Source organism: Petaurus breviceps, unplaced genomic scaffold (genome assembly GCF_028583685.1).
Source record: "Petaurus breviceps papuanus isolate PSGF00001 unplaced genomic scaffold, PetGlider_PUasm1.0 91041, whole genome shotgun sequence".
Classification (NCBI taxonomy): domain Eukaryota; kingdom Metazoa; phylum Chordata; class Mammalia; order Diprotodontia; family Petauridae; genus Petaurus; species Petaurus breviceps.
In genome coordinates, this window is record NW_027187400.1 from 36,031,161 (window position 1) to 36,050,208 (window position 19,048).

The window sequence follows — 19,048 nt, forward strand, 5'->3', positions numbered from 1 at the left end:
CTCTCTCTCTCTCTCTCTCTCTCTCTCTCTCTCTCCCTCTCTCTCAAATCTGCAAAAATGAAGGGTGTTGAACTCAATGATCTGAAGCTCCTGTGATCTGAGAAACTGTTATATGGAAGAGGGTTTACACCAAAGATTCTGGGAGTTTAGACATTATCTAATTTCATCCCCCACAGTTTATAGACAAGGAAACTGAGGTCGAGAGAGAAGGACAAGCCAATAGCTTCATGGTAGAGGCAGGATTCTAAGCCATCTCCTATGATGGAAGATCCAGGACTCTTTCAACTGGATCACAGTGCTTTCTTATCATTTGAACTGTTTGATAATGGAATGTGTGTATGTATCAGGGAGATGAGCGAATCTGGGTGGTCACACAGCCAGTATGTGTCAGAACATCAAACCAGTTCTTCTGAGCCCCAACCCTGGCCATCCACCTATTATGCCATTCTACTTTTCACCATCCCTTCAATCCTTTAGGGGCCCCCAATTGAAAGCATCATGTTTTGAAGCTATGTTTCATTAAATAAGACTGCTTTTAAATAGGATGGCTCTCTCAAATCTACTGTAGAGTGAATTCTATATTGAGGTTGGAAGTTGATGGAAGAAGGGGTTACAGTGGGGGGAAATTGTTATGAAATCTAGTATCAGATGACCTGAGTTCAAATCCTCAATCAACTATTTGCTGACTGTGATCATGGGCAGGTCACTTCCCCTCTCTGAGCCTCAGTTTCCTGATCTCACTGTAAAATAAGAGAATTAGCCTACATGGCCATGGAGACTGCCTCAGACTCTCCATCTCTTATTCCATGACCCTAGGAATCTGATGGGTCCACCCATGGGGGGGGAGAAGGGGTTACAGCCGGGGGAAATTGTGATGAAAGCAAAGGAAGGCAGTTTGGATGTTGATCTTTTAGGGTGGGGGTAAGGATAGGGTCATGGGGGGGGGACTCTTCTATTTTCCTAAACTTAGACCATATAAAAGAATGTCAATTCTACTAGTGCTGGGTCAGCACCAAATGCTGCCATAAAAACAAGTTACTATTACTTCACGTGGTATCTCATTTAATCCTCACAACCCTGGAATGCAGGTGTTATTATCCCCATTTTATGGATTAAGAAATTGAGGCAGATAGGCGACTTTGCCAGGGTCACCCATCTGATAGGTGACTGAGATCAGCTTCAAATTTAGGTCTTCCTGACTCCCATTGACTCCCAGTCCAATTGGCACCTAACTGGTATAGGAGGGAAAAGGTGATATGGGCATGGAGGCAGGGGAAGCTGATGGCAGAGAAGGTTCAGCTGTGGCTCCAAAGGGGAAATGTCTCAAAAGGTTCAAAAGGTCATTTCTTTCAGATTTTCAAGACAAGAGTGCAGTGACTACAATGGTGTCTACTTTTCAATTTACAGTATTAAAAGTGATGCTCAGGGGCAGCTAGGGGGCCCAATGAATAGAGCAGTGGCCCTGGAGTCAGGAGGACCTGAGTTCAAATCCAGCCTCAGACACTTGACACACTTACTAGCTGTGTGACCTTGGGCAAGTCACTTAACCCCAATTGCCCTCCAAAAAGCCAAAAAAAAAAAGTGATGCTCAGCTTTCAAAGATTTAGTGACTTGGCCAGAGTCACACAGCCAGTGTGTGTCAGGAACAGAACTTAAACCCACATCTTCCTGACCTCCCCACTATGCCACCTTCCTTTCACCATCCCCACAGAGGAGCTCAGTGAAGTGGCCCATTCCATTGTATCACTTAATGAGGCTGCTTTCAAAGTAGGGTACCCTGGGCCTAGGAGAGTATTCCTCCCTCTCCCCAAAAGATGAGACTGTGTATCACTGTGGTCTCTCTTGACCCAATCAGGATCTAATCCTATTGGATTGAATGAATGAAGCCATTAATGGTCCTGCAAGACTAAACCAGGTCATTACCAATTAGCTCAGCTTCTTTGGACACTAGGAAAGAAAACTAGAGACAATAAATTCCCCAAATTCTGCTCTGTTCCCCTAGGGTAAAAGCTGCTGGACAATTAATTAATCCATCAGACCAAGTGACTGGACTCTGCAAGGTCTGTGTTTCTAAGATTTGGGCACTTTAGTGCCCTGCCTGCCCCTCATCTTCCTCTCTTCTCTTTGCCTCCCTTCTCCCTCCAGACAGATAGTCAGAGCGAACTCTGGTCTCACCAGTCAAGAGTTAGGGCAAGAAGAGAAACTCCAGACAGATGGAAAATCATGCATATTTATTTAGCTTCACCATAATTATCTGGTACAAAAATACCCAGGCATACACAGTATGCACCCAGCAGCCCTGTTGCCCAGCACACCCACTCTCTTAAATCCCTGCCAGACACGGGGCATCACACGCACCCTGGATGATGCGACTGCTTTGAGGCTGGCAGCAATGACTTCTCTGAAGAACCAGCCCCTCCAAATGTATAACATTCAAACCACAGCCTCCCACCCTCCACCCCCATCCCCTCAATCCTTTAATATAAAGTGATCTTCATTCTTTTCTTGAATAGAAAAAATAATGCAGCTACCCTTTAGAAGCCTCCATTCCCTGTCCATGGTCTCACACAGACTAGCTCCTTTCACCTCCCCAGTCACCGATGGAGAGCATAACTCTCACCAGGAGATCAGAGGGTCCCAATGGCTAGACCAGATCTCTAGCCCTAGAGAACTAATTCAGGTCCCAGAAAGGGCTTATTCTCTTGGGGGCAGGGGGAGGGGTGGGGAGGGGAGGAGGAAGGAGTGCTGTCCATGGAGAGCAAAGCAAGAAAACTGGATACAAAGCCACAAAGCTTACACAAGTCAGAGAATTCTCCCCCACCCCCATCTCTGCACTTAAAAGATTAACAATCTTACTACAGTTCTAACATACAGAACATAAATCCCTTTCCCTCTCCCACTCCCTGCCCTTTCCCTTCCCACCCATTAAGGCTCCTTCATTATGAAGAGGCATCTATGTACAGTCTTATACACTCAACAGAATACTGGACTCCTTTCCCTTCGAGCTGGAAGAGACCTCAGAGTTGAGGCAGAGAGAAGGGATGTGACTGGCCCAAGGTTACACTGTACATAAATGGCAGAGTTGGAGATTGGAGTCCAGGCTTGCTGACTCCTAGTCCAGGGCTCTGTCCACTGCTGAGAGTCCAAGTATTCCATTCTCTTCACACATAGATTAAAGGGGAACTAATATTCCCTACTGAAAAGAGGAGGTTCTGCAAGTGCCACCTTCCTCTGGAGTGAAAGCCTGGAGCTGGCTGGCATCAGTCCATCTACCAGGGCCGCCACAGAGGCCTGGGAGGGCCTTTGAGGGCAGGCTGTTTCCCATGGCCAGGAGCCGGGAAGGAGGGAGCCAGCCCTTCAGGGGCTGCCCAGGAGCTTTTCTGGAAGTGGCTGCGCAGCTTGGTCTGGGTGTCAGTCTGCGCCTTGTGGAAGGAGAGGAAGTGGAAGGCTTCCTGCAGGCAGCGGGCGTAGCCCTCCTTGAAGTCTGTCTGCAGGCTTCTGGGGAGGGAGCCTGTAGCTGGAGGAAGAGGGAGAGAGGAGGATGAGAAGAGGGTCCCAGAAGCAGCGCCCCTCCGCCCCCGCCCAGATTCTAGCCCGAGACCCCTCTCCTGTAGCCCCCCCGCACAGCGGGCACGGAGAGCCCCATGCTCACCTTTGCCCTGCAGGTGGCTCTGCTGCTTCAGGTAGCTGACGGTCATCTCCAGGATGTCAGCTTTCTCCAGCTTCGAGTTGGGCTGGTGTCTCTGGAACTCCTTCTCCAGTAACAGTTTCAGCTGCTCGATGCTGCTGTTGATGCGGTCCCGGCGCATCTTCTCCACTACCGGCTTCCTCAGCTGTTGAGAGAGAAGGGAGTAACACAGTGGTTAGCAAGGAGCCATTCTGGACTCTCCCAGCCCCAGTTCCAGCCATTCTCTTCCCCCAGTCCTATTCTGTTTTCAAAAGCTAGACGCGGTTCCAAGTTCTTGCACGAATCTGAGAACTTACTTTGTTTTTCTCTTTGGGAGTCAGGAGGGAGCCATGCTCCATGAAGTCTGTGCTGGGTGCCATGGGCTCTCGGCTAGGGACACGGAAGAGGAAATCAGGAGCAGAAGCGTCGGTGGCTGGACTGCCCGCTGCTCCGCAGCCCCCGTATTTATCTAGTCCGCCTGCCCGGGGATCTGTGGGGCTCTGGCCTTCCTGACTTTCCCACACTCGCTGGCCAATCAGAAGCCAGGGCTGGACAATGGGAGAAGCATCTCTTCTTGTATGCTTGGGCTTCGGGTGAATAGGCTGGGGATAATGACGCTCCCCCTCTCCCCCTCCCAACCCGGAGCAGGTGGGGACTCCGGGGCTAGAGAGAGAGGAGGGAACCTGCACTTGGAGAAGCTGGGAACTGGCTGCTGACTGATGTGGGAGATCAATAGCTCGCGGGCGGGACACAATGTACAGTTCAGGGAGATCCATGAATGGAAATGGAAAGAACAGTGCCCCCTCCCCCAGACACACTGCCGAGTGGCGGGAAATCTTACCAGGCTCAGGGCAAAGAAGGAAGATCGCTCCTCTGGGGTGTGTAGGAGGGAGCACACGGGGAGACCAGATCGAGGCCAAGATGGGGGGCTCCTGGACAACTGAAAATAACCCCAGTGTAGGAGGACAGCCCTTCCCCCAGGTGACCCTCCGGCCAGATTTCGTATCAGATCCGAGTCAGAGAGAGGAAAAAGAATGTCTAAGTCAACTCAATAAGTGTTTATTCAGTAGCTGCTAGACCCCAGGCACTGTGATAGCTTAAAAATCCAAAAGTGGCAATGTCTCTGCCCCCAAAAAATTTGCATTCTTCACAAAGTAACAACCAACATTTATGCTAGGCACTGAGCTGAATGCTTTACAATTATGATCTCACTTCTCTCGCCAACCCTGGGAGGTGGGTGCTATTATTATCCCCATTTTACAGATGAGGAAACTGAGGCAAAGGGAAATTAAATGGCTTGTTAAGGGACACACAACTAGTAGCCATCAGAGACTGGAATTGAAATCAGGTCTTCCTGATGCCAGGTCTGCCACTCTATCCATTTTGCCATCTAACTACACAACACAATATATTTTTGCATACAAAATGTTTTTTGGTTCCTTGTGTATGTTATATAATACAGAATAAATCCAAAATAATTCAGGGGAGGGGGAGAATGTTAACAAATGGGACTGGGATCAGGAAAGACATCATGTAAGAGGTAGGTGAGCTGAGCCTTGAAGGAAGCTGGAAATTCCAAGAGCCAGAAGTAGAGAGAACATCTAGGAATGACAGTGGGGGGTAGACCATCACGTTTAGGGGAAATAGCCCCTGAGGTCATTTTGAGTTCTAGGACAGTGATTCTACTAATTTTTTAATTACTATTTTAATCAGGAATCAGTCTGGCACAAGTACTCTGGATTTGAAATCAGAGGGCTTAGGTTTAAATTCTGATTTTGCCATTTAATACCTATTTAAGGGGCAGTCAGGTGGCTCAATGAGTAAGAGCACCAGCCCCAGAGTCAGGAGACCTGGGATTGGTTCTGGGCTCAGATGCTTAACACCCACACAAAAATAACTGGCCGTGTAACCTTGAGCAAGTTACTTAACCCCAATTGCTTAAAAAAATGCATATTTAAGCTTGAGCTTAAAACTGTGCCTCAGTTTCCTCACCTATAAAATGTGGGGGTCGGATTAGATAATCTCTAAGGCTCCTTCCAGCTGTAAACCCATGATCCTTTGGTCTGATCCAATACACTTGCTGGACAGAGACTCAAGCCCTGAGAAAGAACCTGACTTGCCCACACTCAAACCTTTCACCTAGGTCTAGGTCCCTTGAATCCCATTCTATGGCTCTCTCCACAGTAATTACAGCAGATGACCTCTAGGGGAAACCCTTGGCCTGGTCTCACAGTATTTTACTGCTTTCAGAGGCTAAAGCTTTGGGAAAATTCTTTCAGCTATTATGATGGGTCAGGAGGTTGAGCTAAATCTCCCCATAATCCTGAGTCTGAAATGCATATGGCCTGTCAATCAACCAGCACCTGCTTGCTGAGAAACTACAGCATATTGTAGACACCAGATGGGAATATACAGAAAGATAAGGTATGTTCTAAATGGGGACATCAGCCTGGGATGTCCATAGTGATGATGATAATTATGGAGCAACTTGGAGGCTGGCCAATGTTTCACCTAAATGATGTCACTCGGATGTCATGAAAACCTAGTGTGGTAGGCACTACATTGCTGTGTCCATTCTATGAGAAGGAAACTGAGGCTCAGAGGGGTGATGGGATTTACCCCTGGTCCCTGAGCCACTAATCATCAGTAAGGATTCAAACCCAGGTCTCTTCAGGCCAGCTCAAGGGTTCTGTCTGCCATATTGAACTGTTGATGCTTATGTTGGAGCAAGTGATTGGACATGTCCAAGGAAGGAGGAATAGTGAGATGTATGAAGGCAGGAAAGTTTTCACAGAGGAAGTGGGTCTTGACCTGGGAGATTAGGAAAGACAGAGAAGGGAAAAAGGCATTCTAGGTGGGGAGGAAGAGTATAACTAAAAGTACATAGGTGGTACCCATTCTGCCAATAAACCATCAGTGTGCCCGTGTTTTCCCCCAGCCCCTCCAACATTTATCATTTTGGCTTTGGTTTTGGTTTGGTTTAGGGATTTTTTGGTAATCTTTTCCAAACTAAACAAAAATAGAGAGACAGAGGGGGTGCTACCAGTGTCAGATGTTGCACTCATTTTCAAAGTCACTGTATTAATAGTTTTACTTTGTTACAAAAGATCTCTCATGAAATAGGAAGCCTAGAAAGATTTACGATGTAAGAACAAAACGTATCAATGAAAATTTTTAAGGAGGTAAAATAAAAAAGTAACAACAACAATAAAACCAGAATTTATATAGTGCTTTAAGGTTTACAAATATTATCTCATTTGATTCTCTCAGCCACCCTGTAGACAGGTGCTATTATTATAATCTCCATTTTACAGATGAGCAGACTGAGGCCGGCAGAGATTAATTGACTTGCCCAGGGTCACACAGCTAGGAAGTATCTGAGACAAGAAGGCACATGAAAGGGAGTAACAGGTCCAGTAACAAGACTGGAAAGGTGTATCCAAATGTCAGAGAGAATAATAATAATGCTTGCTAGGGACAGTCAGGTGGTGCAGTGAGTAAGAGCACCAGCCCCAGAGTCGGGAGACCTGGGATCGGTTCTGGCCTCAGATACTTGGCACCCACACAAAATAACTGACCATGTAACCTTGAGCAAGTTATTTAACCCCAATTGCTTTAAAAAAAAAATTAATGCTTGCTGCATGCAGGCCTATTTTCCCTTAAGTTGTCAGGGGTTTTGTTCCCAAATCAACTACCAGGAGTAGATACATAAGGGAAAACGTTTTTACCTTTAGAACTATTGATGCCTGGGTTGGGCCAAGGATGGGTAGGACTTAGTCAAGAAGCATTTATGAAACACTGCTGTATGCCAGGCACCAATATTAAGCCCTGAGGATATAGCAAAGGACCAAAAAGTAAAAATAAAAATAAAACTCAGTTCCACTCTCCAGGGGCTCACAGCATGATGGGACTAAGTCACATAATAGGTACAAGGCAGAATGCTTCAGAAAAGCACAAGATTTAAATCCCAGCTCTGCCCATGATGATCTGTGTGGTCTTGGGCAAGTTCCTTTCCTTTGTCTGGACCTCAGTTTCCCCAACTGTAAAGAAAATTGGACTTGATGGCTAAGGGCCCTTTTAGCTCTGACATGCTATAATTCTGACTCAAATCATCTCTCAGCCACATCTGTTCCTGGATCCTGGATGGCTTGTTTGCCTCACTGGCCCCCACCCATGCCCACCCAGGTAAGGCAGACGTGGCTGAGCACCCCCCCCCCCCCCCTCCCAGTATCTGCTTCCCCAGCCCCTTTTGTGCAGCCCTCAATGGCCTCATCCCTTTTGTACAGATCAGCAGCTGGGAAGCTCTGGGTCCTTTATGTCAAGTTGTGGGAAAGTTTTTGTGACAGTGTCTCACATGTTTTCTCAAAAGCTCCTGGATCATGTCTGGGCCCATGTAATACCATCTCAGAAAATCTCCCCAGGTTTGGCAGCAGAAGCTTGAGATCTCATAAACGGTTTTTTTTAAAGACCACAGAATTGTGGGAGAGTTATAGGTTAACAGAAGTAACTGAGAAAGTCTCTATTTCATAAGTAAAATGAACCCTGTGGTAAATAACCAAGGCAGAGGCCCCAATTAAAGACCAAAGCTAATGGTCTTGGATTAAGATAGGAGCTCATTAAGCTCAGAGGGGCCCTTAGAAGTCAGCTCCTCCAATCTCTCCTTCAGATGAGGATACTGAGGCCCAGAACAGGGAAAGGACTTGGTCAGGGTCACACAGAGTTATTGTCAGCTATTCACTAAGAGGGTGAGAGCTCTGCCCACAATATCCAACAATCGGAAGGTCATATGCCCCTAAAAATGATGTCTTTGCATAGGTGGGGAACTATGGGTGTGAAATGCTGTATGTGTGTTCAGACTTAGTTTAGGTGTTGGCTAATTTTCTAAACTATTTTTCTTTTAAATAGTTTTTTTAAGTGATTCTGGGATAAGAGAGAGGCAAGACTATATTTGGACCCAAGGATAATGGGAAAAGAAAAGATGCGAACAAAAAAATTTTAATTTAAAAACATTGGTTATTAACCCTTACTCCATTCTTTCATCTCTTTTTTTTTTTCTCTTTCCTCCCTCCCTCCCACAGAAACTGAATCACAAAGTTGGTGTGATGTTAGCCTGGAGATAAAAAAACTCTGGAGATGTGATAGCCCTCTTCAAATATTCAGAGTACTCCTCAGTGAGAAAGACTTTTCCTACTTAGCCCAGGGCAGAGCTGGGGGCAATGAGTGAAGCCTGAGAAGAGGTGGAATTTAAGGCAGGATATCAAGAAAACCTCTCTGATCATGAATGTTATCATCAAGTGGAATGGGCTAGCTCAGAAGGTGTGATCCCGAGTAAGTCAATTCATCTCTGTCTGCCTCAATTTCTTCATCTCTAAAATGGGAAGAATAGTACCTACCTTCTGAGGTTGTTGTGAGATTAAAATGAGATAATATTTGTAAAACACTCTGCAAACCTTAATTGATATAGAAATGCTTGTCGACATCATCATTTAGCTCTCCATCACTAGAAGTCCTGAAGCAAAGGCTGGATAATCATTTGTCAGCAATGCTAGGGAGGGGATTGTTGGTCAGATGTAGAGTGAACTGGATGGGCCAGATGGTCCCTTCCAACTTGAAGATTACAGGATTCCAAGTGCTTGCAATTCACCTTACAGCTCAATTCAACATCACAGGTCACAAAGAAGAAATGGGACTAAGCTGAACCCAGAGCCTGAAATGAGGGGAAAGGACAGCTCTGTACTGTCAATCAAAGAGACCCAGGAAAACTAATTTAGTGAGACAGGAAGAATGTATTTTAACTCCCTTGTCTGGAAGCTTTTCTTAACCCCTCTATACCTCTCTGGATGGACTGAGCTAGAAAGGTTCCTTGAGGAGGTCCTGGACAGTCATGAGAAATGAGATGGTGAAGGGGATTATGGTGAGAGAAAGTGCCAAAAAGTTGACCAAGAGGCTCTATCTCAGGAAATCACCCAATTGAAATGCAAGCAAAGAAACTCACACTGGGGGACAGTGTATTGTCAGTGACACAAGTGACCCAGGGTTCTAGTCTTTTTCCTGCCAAGATCTCCCACTGCATCCAGGGCCATCACCAGTAGTACTAATCTATGTCTGGCCACTGGACCCAGATAACTCCAGAGGAGAAAGTGAGGCTGGTGACTGCACAACCTTCTCTCACTTAAATCCAATTCACTTGCACATCAGGGCATCACCTCCCTGATGTCATGGTCCTCTTCTAGAATGAAGGACAGACAATAAAAACAATAACAATAATTAACGGGGTCACTCTGGACAGTTCACACCTGTCTGAGCCTTAGTTTCCCCCTCTATAAAATGATGAATTTAAATACTTTAGGATCAGGACCATGAAAGGTCAGGTCTGGGAGGGACCTCAGAGGTAGATTCTTCCAACCCAGACCTGAACAAAATCTCTTCTATATCATTCCCAAAGAGTGGGCTTCCATCCCCTCACTTGAAGACCTTCATTGATGGAGAACTCACCACCTCCCAAGGCAGTCCATTTCACTGTAGGAGAGTTCTATGTGTTAGGAAATGTTTCCTAATCTCAAGCCTAAATCTGATCCTTCTTTGCAATGTCTACCCATTGCCCTCTGGGATCAAGCAGAATGAGGCTGTCTCCTCTTCTGTCTCATGTTTTTTAAATATTTAAAGACAGCTGTTCTTTGGGGCAGGCAGTGTGGTACAATTGAAAGAACTCCTGATCTAGAATCAGAAAAACTCAAATTCAGATCAGACCTGACACTCTCTAGTTGTAGGTAACTCACCTTCTCATCTGTAAAATGGGAGCCCTGAACAAATCACTTAACCTTAGTGCTCTTAGGAAACTCTCTAAGCCTGTAAATGGGAGAGCAGAAGCCAATCCCCACTTTGGCTCCTCCAGAGCTGCCTAAATACTAAGGAAATCATAGGTTCAGAAATGGGGTACATGCGGTACTTGTTGAACAGCTTATGAAAGGACCTACCACACAGGATGTTGGTAAGATTGAAAGACGAATACAGGTAAATCGCTTCACAAGTCTTAATGTGATAGATAAGCGACAGCCAGTATTAGCATTGCCATTAGATTGTAAGTTACCTGAGGATAAGGGCCTGGATGGAATGAATATCACTCCCTTTTCTCCCTGATAAGATTGGGAGCTCCTGAAGATCAAGGACTGTCAGGTCTTTCTTTGTATTCCCATTATGTAGCACAATACATAGCACATAGTAGGTGCTTAATAAATATAAATCGACTGTATAATCCCCAATGCCCAGTACAATGCCCAGCACATAGTAAGCACACTTAAGAAATTATTGTTGGTTGATTGCCCCAGGCTAAACATTCCCAGATATTCAATTGTCCCTGGTTTGACTCGATCTTGGGGGTGGGGGGGAAGGGGAGAAGAGGGGAGTCTTCACCATCCTAGGTAAAGAAGAAGAGAAATAGTTTGATGTGTAAACACTACTTCATATCCTTTTCGAATGACTCTGCTCATGGATTTGTTCAGTCATTTTCAACTCTTCGTGACATCATTTGGGGTTTTCTTGGCAAACATCCTGGCATTTCTTTGCCAGGATACTTGCCATTTCCTTCTCTAACTCATTGTACAGATGAGGAAACTGAGGCAAACAGGGTTGAGTGACTTACCTATGGTCACATAGCTAGTAAGGGTCTGGGGCTGGATTTGAACTCAAGAAGACAAGTTTTCCTGACTTTATGTCTATCATTCTCTCCACTGTGCCATCTAGTTACTCCTGCTCATGAATGGAAGGGATTTATTTCTAAAGATTTTTCCCCACCTCCAAAACTGATGATGCTACCTCTTAATTATCCACATTTTGGAGAGAAGGTGGGAAATGGTGTAAAAAAAATGAGGGAAGGGGGCATATGTCTACCATTTTATGGCAATAAAGCTCTAACCCTTCTGGGCAGCCCAGTGGGAAAGGAGGAAGAGAAGGAAAAGACAAAGAGGAAAAGGAAGGGAGGTGGCAATAAGCATAGGATTCATACTACATGCCAGACACCACGCATACTCAATGCTTTTATAAGCTCATTTGGTCCCCACAACAGCCCTGTAAGATAGGTGTCATTATCATCCTCGATTTACATTTGAGGAAATTGAGGCAAGAAAAGGGTTAAGGGACTTACCCAAGGTCACATCACTAGCAATATTTCTGAGGCATGATTTGAACTCAGGTTTTCCTGAGTTCCCTTCCTATCCACCACACCATCAGATGCCTCAAGAACCAGAGGAGAAAGAGTGCTAGATTTGGAACCAAAACTCAAATCTAACTTCCAGCATTTACTAGCTGAATGAACACTAGAGTAAGACATTTAACTTCTCTTGGCCTCAGTTTCTTCCTCTGCAAAATGGGCATAATAATATCTGTAGTATTCACAAGGTTACTCTGATGTTCAAAAGAGAGAAGGTCTACACGGTGTTTTGCAAACCTAAAAATGAGACGATGTCTGCTCTCATTTTGGGGAAAGGAAAGATGGATCATATCAAAATTACCACACAGGTGAGTTTGGGAATGTCTTGAAGGGCTTTGGATAAGCAAGGTGGTGCAGTGGATAGAATACTAGATTTGGAGTCAGGAAGACCTGAGTTCAAATCCAGTATTAAACACTTACTAGATTGTGTCCATAGGCAAGTCACTTAACCACTCTTTGCCTTAGTTTCCTCATCTGTAAAATGGGGATAATAATAGCACCTGCCTCCCAGGGTTGTTGTGAGGAAAAGATGAAATAATGTTTGTCAAGTGGTTTGCAAACCTTAAAGCATTATATATTTCCTAGATGTTTGTTGTGACTATCATTATCTTAAACTACTGCTGAAACTGCTATTTACTTCCTGACTATATGCCATCTGTCCAGCCCAGGGAGCAAGTCTGGGAATGATCTCAGAAATTGGAAAAGAAAAGTTTCCTGGAATTATGAATCTGTTGGACATAATCTATAAAGCAAGAAAGGGGATTTAGTTGAAAAAGCCCTGTATTTAGAGGCAGAAAACCAGGGTTCCATTTCTGACTCTGATGCTTCCTAGCTATATGGGCAAGGAAGACTTGCTTTACCTCTCTGAATCTCAGTTTAAGTATCTGTAAAATGGGAACAATAATACTTTATCTTAGATTGGACTGCATTAGAGATGTCAATTATGAGTGACAACAGCTAACATTTTGTAGAATTTTAAGGACTACTTAGGGTTGTTGTAAGCTCAGGTCAAATGAAATAATTCATATAAAGTAATTTGCAAATCTTAAAGTGCAAGAAAATGTTATTCAATACGCAGTTAGGTGCTGGTGTTCATCTTTGGTTTTTGAAAATGATCAGTGACATCATAGGCCAATGATGGGCCAGTGAAATGTATTTAAGTGAGACAGAGTTGTCAGCCTTATTTTCTTCCAGTGGCAAGACAAAAGTCTAGACAGTTGGTGATGGCCAAAGATGCAGTAAAGATGGCATCTTTGATGTCTGACCAAGCAGTCGCCTTCCTGGCATTTTGGAACTGTTGGCATCTGCTCATCCCTCTGTGGAGTTCGGTGGCAAGGTAGTCCTGGACTTTGGGCCAAAAATACCTGAGATCAAATCCAGCCTCACTTATTAGTTGTGCGACTTTGGACAAGTCTGGCTGCCTCAGTTTCCTCAGCTGTAAAGTGGAGATAATAACACCTATTTCCTAAGGTTGTTCCAACGATCAGTGAGATAACCCATATAAGTACTTTGCAAACCTTGAAGTATTACATAAATGCTAGCTGTTATTATTACAAAGTGATTTACCACATTCTCTCATCGGATCCTCATAACCCTGGGAAGTAGTTATTACAGGAAATAGCCCCAGCTTTGAAAACTGAAGACCTAGGCTTGAAGCCTGATTCACCCTCTTATTCCCTTTGAGAATTCAGCATGTCATTTAATTCTTCATTTCCTCATCAGCAAAATGAGAGGTTTGGACAGAATGTAATGAACTTGACTCCCCCTCATAGACTCCATCTTCCAGCCACACTAGTTTGCTAGTTCTTTACCATATTCAACCATCCAGCTCCTCGGTCCTGGCTGGAATGCCCTCCCTCCTGACTTTCTCTTTCAATCCCTAACTCCATTAAGGGCTTAGCTCAGGTGTTATCCCTCTACACAAGGCTTTTTCTGATCCCTCCAGGTATTGATTCTGCCTCTCAAAAGACCTTGGATTCACTTAAGGGATGATGTATTTACTTATCTATATACCTGTTGCTTTCCCCTCCAACCCAATCAAGTTTCTTCCAGGGAAGAGCTATTTGGTTTTTGTCTTTCGATCCTCAGAAGTTGGCACTTGCTAGGTACTTATTAATGGGCTTCTGGAATTGAATCAACTTCAAACTCTAAGGTCCTTTCCAGTCCTAAATTCTAAGCCCCTAAGATCCCTTGAACCACCTTTGCCCCAAGCCACCCCCAACAGCTCTGAAGAGTCTCTGTCTGGAGGCCAGTGGAAAGGGGGAGGGAGAGAGCCTGAAGCTTAGCTTCTGCCCACAAGAGATGGGAACAGCCTGAGCTTGGCCCCTACACTAGGAAAATGTGGGAACAGGAAGGCTGTTGACTTGGCCAGATGTTCAGCCTTTCAGGCGGCTGTTGTGTTGGCCGGGAGAAACTGCTGCTTCCCTGAGGTCTTCAAAGGCAGAAAGGATAGTTCCCCTCTTGCCCCCACCCTGGCTGGACCCCTGGCTCCTCTTCTAATGGCTGCTGCCCAGATGGCCTTTGGGGAAGAGGATTTCCCACTGCACACAAAGCCAAGTCAAGCACCATCGCTAATGTGGTTTGTAGGCAGGCACACTTCTTTTGTTGGGGGAATGAATATAGTTAAGAAATGGTGTGGGAAACTAGGGGGGGCCACACTTCTACCACCTTATGGTAATGAGCCTCTGATCCTGCTGGGTAGCCCAGTGGGAATTAAGAAGGAGGGGGCTGGGGGAAAGGGAAAGAGGGGGAAGAATGTGGAAAGGAGGAGGAGGGGAAAATGGAGGGAAACAAGAGGTAGGAAAGGGAAATAAGGAGGAAAAAGAGGGGGAAAGGAGAAGAAGGAGGAAGGGGAAAAGGATGGAGGAGAAAAAAGGAAAAGAGGAAGGAAGAGGAAGGAAAAGAAGATGGAGGGAAGGGAAAGGAGGAAGACAAAAAGGAGAGGAAGAGGGGCGGCCAGGTAGCACAGAGAGTAATAGCACCGGCTCCAGTGTCGGTATGACCTGGAGATTGAATCCCAGGCTCAGACATTTAGCACCCACCCAGAAACACCTGGCTGTGTAACCTTGAGCAAGTTACTTAACCCCGATTGCTTTAAAAAAAAAAAAAAAAGGAGAGGAAGAGGGGGAAAGAGAAAAGAGAAGAAGAAAAAGGAGGAGAAAAAGGATGGGAGAAGAAAAGAGAGTAAAAGAAGAAATGAAAGAAAAGGTGGAAAGGGAAAGAGAAAAAAAGAAGGGAGAGAGAGGAAAAAGGAAGAAGGGGAAAATGAAAGAAGGAGAAGAGAGGGAAGAGGAAAGAGAGGAGGAAGAATGGAATGTGAGGAGGAAAAAGAAGAAAGAGGAAGGAAGAAAAAGAGGAAGAGAAGGATAAGAAGGAAGAGGTAGAGGAGAGGAAGAGGAGGAGGAAGACATGAAGGAGGAGAAGGAAGTAGAACACAGGAAAGCAATGTTGTTTGTGGAAAGGGATTGGGTGGGAGGGAAACTAGATCCTGGAACTGGAGATACCACATACTGAGTGTTTGTATAGAGAGAGAGGACACAGTGTGCCTTGGTGTGTATTGTGACCAATTGTCACAGAAACAAGCCCTAGCTCTGTGGAAAAGAAAAAAACAACTGGTGGATAGATACAAAACACACCAAAATATTTGGGAACCCTTGGATGTTGAGCAAGTGAGACATGAGGGTCCCCTCATGTCATGATTTCTTTAATGTAAAAACTCTAATCAGTGTAGTAATCACTGACACGGGATGACAGAGCATGCTACCCACCTCCTAACCCTTCAAAGAGAAATGGACTCAAGGTGCAGAAATGAAACATATGGTTTGAATATGGCAAGCATTTGTGTTTGCTTAGCTTATTTGTTACAAGGATTATGTTTTGTTTTGCTTTTTTTTTCCAATTAAAGGAAGGCAAGATTTGGTAGGAAGAAGTCAGTTATAGATCCTGTGGTTTATAAAAAGAATAATAAGGAAAGAAAAGGGAGTCGTTGAAGCATTTTTAAAGTACACAGACTAGGAAGGAAATAAGTATTTATGAAGTACTTACTGTGTGCCAAGTACTTTACTAATGTCTCATTTGATCCACTTGACAACCCTGAAGGTTATTATTATGCCCATTTTACAGTCGAGGATACTGAGGCAAACAGGTTAGGTGACTTGCACACAGTCACATAACAAGTGCCTGAAGATTCATTTGAACTCAGGTCTTCGATACTCCAGGTCCATTACTCCTTGTATTGTGGCGCCATCTAGGTGCCTAGTCTCTGAACCATTCTGGGCTTTAGTATGCTTATTTTAATAACTGAAAGTGATTGGAATGGTTTCTAAGGTTCTGACGACACCCATCAATCAACCTCTGCTGTGCCACCTAGCTGCCTCTATTAGAACAGAAGGAAAGTCAAGGAAACAGGACAGCTTTGAAAGCAACTTGTTGGATTTACTTTATCTTCTTTTTAATTAAGCTAATTAAAATAGATATCTTTTGTTTTAACATCACCATTATTTCTGAATATATTTCTCCCACCTTCCATGCACAGGACTCATACCTTATAAAAAAGAAAATTTTTAAAGAAATAAGAAAAAAAAAACAGTGCAGTGAAACTTAACATAATAGCTAAGTCATTCAGCATATGCAATGTCTCTCCCCTCTGCAAAGGAGTCAATCCTCTCATTTTACATAGAAGCAAAGTGAGTCCTAGGGAAGTGAAGGGACTTGACCAAAGTCACATGGTTTAAAAGTGTCTGAGGAAGGGTTTAAAACCAGGACTCCCTGATTCCAAGTCTAGACATGAATGGATGGATGGATGGAGGGAGGGATGGAGGGATGGATGGATGGATGAGTCATGTATTAATCATTTATTATATGCAAAGCTCCACATCAAATCATGGGCATATAAAACAAAAAAAATCAACAATAGTAAGACTGTCTCACTCTAAGAGGTCCCATGTAGTGTATGTTGCCTTCCCCTGTTAGATTGTAAATTCCTGAGGACAGGGACAGTCTTTCTTTCTCATATTTGTATCCCCAGAACTTAGTATGGTTCTTGGCACATAGTAGGTGCTTAATAAATGTTTATTGACCAACTGGCTGACAGTGGGGGAGAAAACATGTATTAAAGGTTTCAGCTTCAAGTCAGAAGGAAAAACTTCATGGTCCTTAGGGTACAGGGACAAAACAGATGGGAGCACATCTTAAATAAAATCATAACTATTGAATTGTTTGGTGATGCTAAGGAATCCGGAGACAGGAACTTTCCTGTCTGTCTCTTCAGGATCTCTGACTACTGAGGATACAGGGGCTGCAGCCCCTGTAGAGGAAGTTGCCAGTTTTCACCTTTACTAGGCTTGCTTCCCTGGACTATGGCTGCTGAGGCCAGGCTAGTAGAAGGGTCAGTGGTCTGAGGGATGCTGCTGCTATCTGGGCCCTTTGGCTTAGCAGCCTGTCATTGGCAGTCTGGGTTAGGGATAGTGAGAACAGACAATTCCTCCTCCACAAGGATTACTTCACTGATGTTGGCTCTAAGTATGGAGCTGGACAAAAGCCTGGGGGGAGAGACAGAATTGCTGTTTTTGGAGTTCTTGGGCTGTCTCCATCAGGAGTTGAAGGGAGTCAGGGGTCAAGGTGGTTTGCCATGCCTCCCAGCATGATGCCTCCTCTCTCCCCTTCAGGGCCCCTTGCAGTATCAGCTAGGCTATCTTCCCTGCTCAGGTAATGGCAGTTATTTGTGGTTGATGGGAGTAGTGGGAGGCTGGTGAGCTCCTTCCCCACAAGGGTGGAACTGTGAGGGTGCTACCTCCTTCACTGCATTCCCTTTATCCTAGACAGAGGGATCTTCAAAGAAATCCTTAGGGACAAGGACCTAACTAATCTGGACCAAGACAGTACCAAGAGCCTGTCGCCTTCTCCCATCCTTCCCACTTCACAAAGACCAGAACTAATAGAGAGTCAGAGCTCCTACCTAAATCTCAGGTTCATATGTATAATGTATATTATACATTATATACAAGATGCATATCCCCTGTGGTAATCCCTCAGAGACTGAGCCCAAAATGGCTACATGAACTCTTCTCTCCATATGCACCTACATGAAGAATGAGTGTTCCTTGGATGGAAAGCATGCACTTGAAGAAACAAGATGTCTCAGATCCTGACAGAGGCAGCTCAGGACCCAGAACCCCAAAGCCCTTGGAATGGTAATATCTCCCAAACTACTGACCTTGCTCCCAGCCCAGACTGAGCAGCCATAGTCCAACACTCTGGGATGTGGAGGTATAAACTAGGCAGTCCGCACCTCATCTGCAGTAATGGCTACTGAAAACCTGGGAAAGGAAGTTCTGATACCAAAGTTCTTGGCCCTGTCTAATGGTTTGACTTCAGAAATGGATAAGACTTCATCAGTTAAAATAGCATTGAAGAAAATGCTTTGCTGTAGTACTTTATGGACCATGGGACCTTACCCTTTGATTTGCTGTTGAAACTTCCTATGTGTGGGTGTCTCCCCTCTTAAAACATGAGCAGAAGGTGGTCCTATTTGTAGCCCCCAAATTTGCACATAATAACTGCTTAATAAAATTATTTTATTCATCTATTCATCCATCCATCCACCCACCCACCCATCTATTCATTCATTTCCTATAATGCCAGGTTATTTGCTCTGATGAAAATTGGAGAAGTCAGTCCTTTCATTCCAATCATAAAGTGTCTCTGACTAGAGTCTTATCAGGCTACAACTGAGAGCAGGGAACTCTGCTGACCGCATACTTACTCACAGCACAAGGAATTAAATCAGACTAGAACAGAGAGAAATGGTAGCAAGGGTAGTAACCAGGGACTGAGTTCCCTGGCACCCACCCCCCAGGCAATGTGCTGCCCCATAGGGAGGGCCCAAGATCCTGAACCTTCTGTCCAGTGACTGGGCTTCCTGGAGAAAAGTTCCAAACACCTGACCTTGGTATGATCACAAGGTGTAGCAGACAACACCATATTTAGTCAGGAGACTTTGTTAGTTCCTAGCTGTGTGATTCTGGGCAAGTTATTCCTTTTATCCAAACCTCAGTTTCCCCATCCCTAAAATAGGAATGCTAAGACCTGACTTTGTCAACCTGTTTTGAAGACCAAAAGTGATAAGGGCTTTGAAATCTTAAGCTATTCTTGCTGAAGTAGGGGCCTCTGGG

The 19,048-nt window shown here is 44.7% G+C and overlaps 1 protein-coding gene and 1 long non-coding RNA gene across 3 annotated transcripts in view; one reads left to right on the forward strand and one right to left on the reverse strand.

Moving 5' to 3' along the window:
* Positions 1 to 19,048, forward strand: part of LOC138153893 (uncharacterized) — a 354,866-nt gene that overhangs the window by 35,100 nt on the left and 300,718 nt on the right. The gene's annotated exons all lie outside the window — the stretch shown is intronic.
* On the reverse strand, positions 2,219 to 4,404 carry LOC138154477 (transcription factor HES-5-like). The gene is made up of 3 exons (XM_069079298.1): positions 3,985 to 4,404; positions 3,653 to 3,833; positions 2,219 to 3,517 (listed from the first exon to the last, which is right to left on the reverse strand). The coding sequence occupies exons 1-3, from the start codon at positions 4,045 to 4,047 to the stop codon at positions 3,270 to 3,272; spliced, it is 492 nt and encodes a 163-aa protein (XP_068935399.1). The 5' UTR covers positions 4,048 to 4,404; the 3' UTR covers positions 2,219 to 3,269.

Bases quoted from the DNA above. Each gene is read 5' to 3' on its own strand.
- LOC138154477 (XM_069079298.1), bottom strand. From the start codon at position 4,047: ATGGCACCCAGCACAGACTTCATGGAGCATGGCTCCCTCCTGACTCCC. The intron at 3,834-3,984 runs GTAAGTTCTCAG...CTCTCTCAACAG, and splicing joins CTCCCAAAGAGAAAAACAAA to CTGAGGAAGCCGGTAGTGGA. The intron at 3,518-3,652 runs GTGAGCATGGGG...CTCTTCCTCCAG, and splicing joins GAGCCACCTGCAGGGCAAAG to CTACAGGCTCCCTCCCCAGA.